Below are 9,845 nucleotides of genomic sequence, written 5' to 3' on the forward strand. Positions count from 1 at the left end.
TATCCACAAGGATATTGTGTCACTTCAAGAACGAGATTAGGGAAGAAATCAAAAACTTCCTGGAAACAAATGAAAATGAACTCACAACCACCCAAAACCTATGGGACACAGCAAAGGCAGTCCTGAGAGGGAAGTTCATAGCAATAAAATGGAGCATAAACAGCCTCTTCAACAGATGGTGTTCGGAGATCTGGACAGCGACGGGCAAAAAAATGAAACTTGATCACCAACTTATGCCATACACAAAAATAAACTCAAGATGGATAAAAGACTTAAATATAAGTTGTAACACCATAAAACTCCTTGAGAAAAACATTGGCAGGAAAATCTCAGACATTCCACGCAGCAACATCCTCACAGACATGTCCCCTAAAGCAAGGGACATAAGGAAAGAATAAACAAATGGGACCTCATCAAAATAAAAAGCTTCTGAATGGCTAAAGAAAATAGCATTAAAATGAAAAGAGAACCAACTATATGGGAAAACATATTTGCCAATGATACCTCAGACAAGGCCCTGTACTGCAAAATATAAAAAGAACTCACACAACTCCACTCCAGGAAGACAAACAACCCAATTAAAAAATGGGCAAAGGACTTGAATAGACACTTCTCCAAGGAAGACATACAGAAGGCCCAGAGACACATGAAAAGATGCTCAGCATCACTAGCCATCAGAGAGATGCAAATTAAAATCACAATGAGGTACCATCTCACACCAGTCAGGGTGGCCAACATAAGCAAATCCACAAACAAATGTTGGAGAGGATGCGGAGAAAAGGGAACCCTAGTGCACTGTTGGTGGGAATGCAGACTGGTGCGGCCACTGTGGAAAACAGTATGGAATTTCCTCATAAAACTAAAAATGGAACTTCCCTTTGACCCAGCAATTACGCTGCTGGGATGATACCCTAAGAACCCTGAAACACAAATCCAAAAGGACCTGTGCACCCCAATGTTCATAGCAGCAGAATTTACAATAGCCAAGTACTGGAAGCAACCGAAGTGCCCATCAGCAAACGAGTGGATCCAAAAACTATGGTATATTTACACAATGGATTTCTACGCAGCAGAGAGAAAGAAGGAGCTTATACCCTTTGCAACAGCATGGATGGAACTGGAGAGCATTATGTTAAGTGAAATAAGCCAGGCAGTGAGGGACAAATACCATATGATCTCACCTTTATCTGGAACATAATAAATAGAAAAAAAAAAAAGGAAACAAAATATAACCAGAGACATTGAAGCTAAGAGCAATCTAACATGGGACAGTGGGGAGTGGGGAGGGGACCGTGAGGAGAGGGGATTACAGGAACTACTATAAAGGACACATGGAGCAAATCAAGGGGGAGGGTGGAGGTGGGGGAGGGAGGGAGCTTGGGCTGGGGTGGGGTGGTGGGATGGGGAGAAAAGGCACACAACTGTAATTGAACAACAATAAAAAATTAAAATTAAAAAAAAAAAAAGGAAAGGAGCTCCTACCCTTTACAACAGCATGGATGGATCTGGAGAGCATTATGCTAAGTGAAATAAACCAGGTGGTGAAAGAAATGCTATATGATCTCACCTATAAGTGGAACCTAATCAACAAAACAAACAAGCAAGCAAAATACAACCAGAGACATTGAAATTAAAAACAAACTGACAGTAACCAGAGGGGATGTGGGAGGGGATAATGGGGGGGAAGGGTTTTCAAGAACATGTATAAAGGACACATGGACAAAACCAAAGGTGGGTAGGATCAAGAGTGGGAAGTGAGGATGGCTGGGGCCAGGGGAAGTGATGGGGGGTGGAATAGAGACAACTGCACTTGAACAAAAATTAAGGAATGAAAAAAACTACCAAAATGCCAGAACAACTAAGAAAATCATCAATAATTTCAAATCCCCTCAATCCTGTCTAAAATGTTTAAAATTGAAATATGTCTCAGGTTTCTCTGAAATTGATTAAAAAGGAAAAAAAACTCAACTATGAAATAAAATTTTACAACTTCAGAGTGGTTTCATCTTATAACTATCCACTCAAACTTCATTTCCAACAAAACTATGAAGTTGATAGGCTAAAAGTAGTCCGCATTTTAGAGAGGAGGAAGCTTAAGTCAATTGTCCAAGATATTACATATAATAAACAAGAGAACCTGAACAAGTACCTGAGTCAAGTCACCTGATCCTGGTGCTCTTTTCACAACACTGCCCCAAACTCAGAAATATTACATAGCCATTAACATTATAATTGTACAAAGAATATATTTTTATTTTAAATTTTGCTTACCTATGGAAATTGTCATGTCTCCAAAAGTATTTTTCCTTTTTTGATTTATAAAAATTGTGTATTTTTGTATATTTTTTGATTATGCTTTTACAGTTGTCCCATTTTCCTCCCCTTTATCACCCTCTGCCCCGCACCCAACCTCCCTCCAGCTTCCCCCCACCTTAGTTCATGTCCATGGGTCATGCTTATAGGTTGTTTGGCTTCCCATTTCCTATACTGTTCTTAACTTCCTCCTGTATATTTTTTGCCTACCAATTATGCCTCTTATTCCCTGTACCTTTTCTCCCATTCTTGCCCCATCTCTCCCCATTGATAACCCTCCATGTAATCTACATTTCTGTGATTCTGTTCCTGTTCTAGTTGTTTGCTTAGTTTGTTTTTGCTTTTAGCTTCAGTTGTTGATAGTTGTGAGTTTGTTGTCATTTTATTGTTCATAGTTTTGATAATCTTTTTCTTAGATAGTCCCTTTAACATTTCACATAATAAGGGCTTGGTTATGATGAACTCCTTTAACTTGACCCTATCTGGGAAGCATTTTATCTGCCCTTCAATTATAAATGACAGCTTTGCTGGATACAGTAAACAAGGCTGTAGGTCCTTGCTTTTGTGACTTAGAATACTTCTTTCCATCCCCTTTCCTGTAAGGTTTCTTTTGAGAAGTCAGCTGATAGTATTATGGGAACTCCTTTTTAGGTAACTGTCTCCTTTTCTCTTGCTGCTTTTAAGATTCTTGCCTTATCTTTAATCCTGGGTAACTTCATTATAATGTGTTATGGTGTGTTCCACCTTGGGTCCAAATTCTTTGTAACTTTCTGGGCTTCCTGGACTTGTATGTCTAGTTCATTCACCAAATTAGGTTAAGTTTTCCTTCTTTATTTGTTCAAATAAGTTTTCAACTTCTTGCTCTTGTTCTTCTCTTTCTGGCACTCCTATGATTCAGATGTTGGAACGTTTGACGTTGTCCCAGAGGTTCCTAAACCTTTTCTTGTCTTTTTGAATTCTTGTTTCTTCATTCTGTTTTGGTTGAATGTTTACTTCTTCCTTTTGTTCCAAATTATTGATTTGAGTCCCAGTTTCCTTACCTTTATTCGGTTCCCTGTATATTTTTTCTTTATTTCATTTTGTATAGCCTTGACTTCTTTATTTTGCAGCTGTACTCAATAATTTTTGTGAGCATCCTGATTACCAGTGTTTTGTACTCTGCATCTGATAGGTTGGCTATCTCCTTGTTGGTTAGGTTTTTTGGGTTTTTTTTTGTTGTTGTTGTTTGGGTTTTTTTTTGGGGGGAGGGGAGTTTTGACCTGTTCTTTCATTTGAGCCATATTTCTTTGTCTCAGGGCACCCGTTATGTTGTAAGGGGGCAGAGCCTTAGGTATTCACCAGGTCGGTTCAACCCCCTTTGCTGCATTGTGGCGCTGTATGTTGGGAAGTAGTCAGGGAAGAATCAGTGCTGCGTTCTTGGCTCTCGCCCAGCTTTCAGTCACTTCCCTCACTTCCCACAAGTGGATTGTGCCCTTTCAGGTGATGATTCCCAGATGGGTTGGCTTGTGTACATTCTAGGATCCCCTGGGCCCCTACAGTGGACTCTCCTGTGTGACTGGGAGTTTCTCCCATTACTGCAACTCCCACAGGTTTTTACAGCCAAAGGTATTGAGGCTTTCTTTTCCCACACTGGAACCCTGGGTGGCAGTCTGTCTTCTTTCTCAGTTGTTCCTCCCAGCTTATCCACACACGAATATGAGATTGGCTGGTCTGCCAGCCTCTGCCTTGTGGTGCATCCTCGCCAGCCTGGCTTCCTGTCTCCACCCGCTCCTACTGGTCTGGATGAATGTTTCTTCTTTAACTCTTTGGTTGTCAGACTTCCATACAGTTCAATTTTCTGGCAGTTCTAGTGGTTATTGGTTTTTATGTTGTTATTCTTTTAGTTGAGCAAGGAAGAGAAACATTATCTATCTACACTTCCATTTTGTCCTGATATCCTTTTTGTTTTTTAATTGTATTTTTCCATAATCATTTATCCCCCCTACACCTTCTTTCATGTCCACCTACACCCTTCTCTTCCCCCACAATCACCACACTGTTCTCTGTGTCCATGAGCCCTTTTTCTTTTTGCTCCATCCCTGCACCACCCCACCCCTCAAGCTGTCAGCCTGGTTTCTATGAGTCTGTCTTTTGTTTGTTAGTTCAGTTTGTTCATAGACTCCACATATGAATGAAATCAGATGGTATTTGTCTTTCTGTGACTGGGTTACTTCACTGAGAATAATTCTTTCCATGATAGACACTTGGGCTACATCAACAAAAGTTTTTGCAGAGTAAAGAAAACTATGAACAAAATAAAAAGACCACCCACTGAATAGTTGAACATATTCGCAAATGATATATCTGATAAGGGGTTTATATCCAAAATTTATAAAGAACTTATAAAACTCAATGACAATAAAACAAAGACTCTGTTTACAAAATGGGCAAAGGTCCTGAATAGACACATCTCCAAAGAGGACATACAGATGGCTAATAGACATATGAAAAGATGCTCAACATCACTAATCATCAGAGAAATGCAAATTAAAACCACCATGAAATATCACTTCATACCTGTCACAATGGCCACCACCAATAAACCAACAAGTGACAAAGATGTGGAGAAAGGGGGACCCTTTTGCACTGTTGGTGGAAATGCAGACTAGTGCAGCCACTGTGGAAAGCAGTATGGAGATACCTCAAAAAATGAAAGATGGAACTGCCTTATGACCCAGTGATTCCACTTCTGGGAATTTATCTGGAGATATGGAACACTAATTCAAAAGAATGTAAGCAGCACTATGTTCATTGCAGCATTATTTACAGTAGCCAAAGGTATTTTGATACGTTTCCATAGGTCTGTTTGAGTGGGGGAAATTTTTACTGTTAACCAAAGGCAAAACCTCTCCTCCCCATCTAAAGATTTACTACGTTGATGCGGATCCTGGCCAGCAGAATCCTGTGTTGTGGAAACAATAGACAAATACACGGACTACAGAAATCCTGTGGAGAGAAAGGGACAGCATGGCCACTCTCTAAGTGAGAGAGGGCATGAGGGTCAGAGAGCCCAAGAGAGCCTGACTCCTGCCTGGACAGGCTTTTATTGCTTTTCTGGGCACATTACATCGAGGATGGTCCTCATTTACTATGCACAGGTCCACTGTAGGTGATTACCTTTTAGAGATAACAAAGGAGAGAATGCTGCTAATTACTTCAAAGAGAAGGATGTTACAGCTCAAAGGGGAAAGTGGTTGAACTGGTTACACTCCATACTTGGGAGATTTAGCACAGACTTTAGGAAGTTAAAGATATTTGCTGCCTCAATTCAGGGTGAGGGAGTTTTAGCAAAAGCAAGTCTCATAGCAGCCTAGGTACAATGCAGTCCTGATTCTTCACGGGAGAATCTGTCCGTGGGCATGGGTCCTGCATGCCGAACCTTGCACCCATTGGCTTTTCCAACTGGGAGCTGGACTACATTTCCCACTTACGGACCAGTTCCCTATACTATGTGGTCTGGTGCCTTCTGGGTGTCCATGAAGGAGCTACACACAACTAGAAGCTCAGTATGGAATTTGTATTTAAATTGAATTTCTTCCCCAGGTTCTCAGAGAATAATGGAAGGTAAGGAAATTGAACAAGTACACCTTTTCTGCCCAGTGTAGGCAAGAGGGACAAGAGTCATATCCTGGGCAAATCTGCCTAGATATTGTGGATTCAAGGACTTTTCATGCTTGAATCCTCCCATTCACCTTTCTCAAGACTTTCCACTGAGAAAGCTACATACTCAAGGAACAATTAGTTCAACAACAAGCAAAGTGTCATTCATTAATAAAAATTTGATTCAAGAATTAGGCATATGCTTGTTAAACCCTCGTCACCTCTTTCTAACTTTCTGTTGCGGAGGTTTGTGGTTTTAAAAATGGATTATAAAATGCACCTTAAACTACTCCCTCCCTTCTGAATTTGAGAAGCTATGGTCTTCAGAAAACATTTGGCCTGACCTAATCATCCAGAGAAGGTGGAACCTAGTACTGTGTATAGTTACAAATATGTATCACTTTTCATTGTGATAACACTGCTCAGTGATGAGATACAGCGTAGTAATTGATCTCAGACCCATGAGATTAGCAGCTCTGAAGCAGGAAGGTCTAAGAAAGATGTATATCTGTGCCTATAGTTGTGGGTAAAAGTATTTGCTCTTCACCATGGACCAAGACTAACGCATACAGAGAGGGTTAAAAATGTTTCCCTTCACATTAGAAAGAACACACTTTCTGTTCCATATATGTCTATTGGGAGGATTTGATTTCAATGCTGGATCCCTCTCTTGGGTTGCCATGGTAGTGAGAGAGTGAACAGACAGAAAAAGAAATTTAGTGCTACCCAGAGATGCAGTGTTCCAGAAGGAAGTTAACAAGATTTCCCTCTCAGCAGAACCAAGTTTGCCAGAGCTTTGACATTACACAGGGGCTAAGGAGGGGGTCTTTGAGCTGAATGATTTATCTGAGCAGTCCTTATGCTGTTGCCAGTGTGTTAGAATGAGAGGAGACCAGCATCTAGTACTGACAGACAAGTTTACATTTTCTACCCCCAGTCTCATGTCAAGGGACACTGAGAGCTTTTATCTTGATGCTTCCCACAGTGCCTGCAAACAGATGCTGCCATCAGGACCCATGCAGATGACACACATCAATGTCTCATAATCTTTGTACTGACTAAGGACAGAGTTATCACCCTTTTGAGCCCCTGACAGTTATGTTCAACATGAGATGAGTGGCTAAATCAAGCTGGCTGTGAATACAGGGCAACAGCTAATTTCCCAGCAGTGCATGCAGCTTGGCTGGGGAAATAATGTTCACTTCTCCTCTAACCTGCCATCCAACATTTAATATTCTTGGCATGTGATGGAGATGTGACTATATTGGGTCTCCAGCCCACTCTGTGGTCAATCAATATTTCACAAAGGGGGCAGGACATAAAATGGAGTAAAAATAGCCTCTTCAATAAATGGTGTTGGGAGAACTGGACAGGCATGAAAAAGAATGAAACAAGACCACCAACTTACACCATACACTAGAATAAACTCAAACTGGATAAAAGATTTAAATATAAGTTGTGATACCATAAAAGTCCTAGAGGAAAACATAGGCATGAAATTTTGAGATATCCCACATAGCAATATTTTTGCCAATATATCTCCCAGGGCAAGGAAAATAAAGGGAAAAAAAATAAACAAATGGGACTACATCAAATTATAAAGCTTCTATATAGTTAAAGAAACCATCATTAAAATGAGAAGGGAACTAACCATATGAGAGAACATATTTGCCAATGATACATTGAACAAGAGTTTAATCTCCAAAATATATGATGAACTTATACAACTCAACACTGGGAAGACAGACAATCTGATTAAAAAATAGAATAGGCCCTGGCTGGTGTGGCTCAGTGGATTGAGCGCAAGCCTGTGAAGCAAAGGGTCGCAGGTTCAATTCCCAGTCTAGGGCACATGCCTGGTTTACAGGCCAGGTCTCCAGTGGGGGGCATGTGACAGACAACCACACATTGATGTTTCTTTCCCCTTCCTCCCTTCCCCTCTCTATAAAAATAAATAAGTAAAATCTTAAAAAAAATGGAAATAGGACCTGAATAGACACTTCTCCAAGGAGGACATACAGATGGCCCAGAGACATATGAAATGATGCTCAACATCATTAGGCATCAGAAAAATGCAAATTAAAATCACTGAACTATCACCTCACACCTGTCACAATGGTTATCATTAATAAATCAACAAACAATAAGTGTTGGAGAGGGTGTGAAGAGAAGGGAACCCTAGTGCACCATTGGTGGGAATGCAGACTGGTGCAGCCACTGGAAAATAGTATGGAATTTATGCAAAAAATTAAAAATGGAATTGCCTTTTGACTCAGTAATTCCACTGCTGAGAATATACCCTAAAATTCTTGAATCATCAATTCAAAAGAACTTATGCACCCCTATGTTCACAGTGCTATTTACTATAGCCAAGTGCTGGAAATAGCCTAAGTGTCCATCAGCAAATGAGTGGATCAAAAAACTGGTACATTTACAAAATGGCAGAAATAAGGAACTCTTACCTTTCACGACAGCATGGATGGAATTGGAGAGCATTATACTAAGTGAAATAAGCCAGGCAGTGAAAGACAAATAACATATGATCTCACCTATAGGGTAATCTAATGAACAAAATAAACTAATGAGCAAAATAGAACCAGAGACATGGAAACATAGAACAGACTAACAACAACTAGAGGGGACAGGGGAGGGGAATAATGGTGGACAGAAGGGGAAGGACTAGTCAAAGAACATGTACAAATGACCCATAAACATGGGCAATAGTGTGGGGATTGACTGGGAGTGGGGGGTGGGCCGGGTGAAGGAGAGCAAAGGGGGAAAATTGGGACAACTTTAGTAGAATGACAATAAAAAATTTAAAAAATAAATAGGATGAAAGAATATAACTGTCATTTGATAGTTTACTGAGGATAAAACATTGTTCTCAGTAGAAGCAGGAAACTTGTCAAAGTTCAGTAATGTGGCTTCCAAACCATAAGCCTAGTTCTGGGTTACAGATGTTTCACGTTTAGCCAGAGTTCAGGGCCCTGGACAATTGCTTGTTATCTGAAAAGCACTGGACTCAATATAAGATTCTGTGGTCCAGTCTTGACTCCTGCTCGGACTTGCTCTGTAACCTCAAGCAAGTCACTTCCCTTCCCATCATCTTCAATTTCCTCATTGAAATAGGAATATATCATGAAGAGTATTAAAAGATTCAAATGAGAGCTTGCATATAAAGCTACTCTGAAATGCAGAAAATGCATAGCACCTGTGTAAAGCAAGCTTCTTACTATTCACAGGATACTGAAGGACAAAGATATATAGTCCAAAGTTCTTGAAAGTATATATGGAGAAGAGCAAGTGTCTTAGCCCAGGTCTTACCCATAAGCCTTAGGTAAATGTGTTGACAGTGTCTCCCTTGGGGCTAGATAGTGGGCTTGGGGACACTGGGGACTTAGTAGAGTTAGATCGGGAGGTCAAGGGATGTCAAAGATATAACTACTGAAATGATAGCATGTATGAAAAATATATATATGTACACAGATACTACACACACACATATGCATCCCACATCTATAATATGCCAAGCACTCTGCTAAGTCAATGTATATGATATATATAATATCATTTAATCCTTATAATAATCCTGTGAAATTGGTATGATTATCATCCTTAGCATATAGATAAAGAAACTGAGGCTTAGAGACTAATTTGCTATTTGTTTTTCATGGTTACTTAGCAAGAAGAACCAATATTTGAACACAGGTCTATTGTTACTCCAGAGCCTGTACCCATAACCACCAGTCACTTAATTGATGGCCATAGAATCCTCTAGGTGAATGAGCCTCCTGATCCCTTCCCTTGTGCTGTAGGTCCAGGTCCAGTCTGTAGCTCAGCCACTAGAGGGCGCTGCCTCTCCTGCTATTAAAGGATGCCAGTTGAATTACTAG

General features: G+C 40.3%; 1 protein-coding gene across 1 annotated transcript in view; it reads left to right on the forward strand.

Moving 5' to 3' along the window:
* The window catches only part of TBC1D8B (TBC1 domain family member 8B), a 94,656-nt gene extending 84,811 nt beyond the window's left edge, over nt 1-9,845 (forward strand). Inside the window, 1 exon segment of the mRNA XM_053916917.2 lies at nt 9,768-9,845. Within this exon segment, the coding sequence (XP_053772892.1) occupies nt 9,768-9,845 (78 nt within the window).

Source organism: Desmodus rotundus, chromosome X (assembly GCF_022682495.2).
Source record: "Desmodus rotundus isolate HL8 chromosome X, HLdesRot8A.1, whole genome shotgun sequence".
Taxonomy (NCBI): Eukaryota; Metazoa; Chordata; class Mammalia; order Chiroptera; family Phyllostomidae; genus Desmodus; species Desmodus rotundus.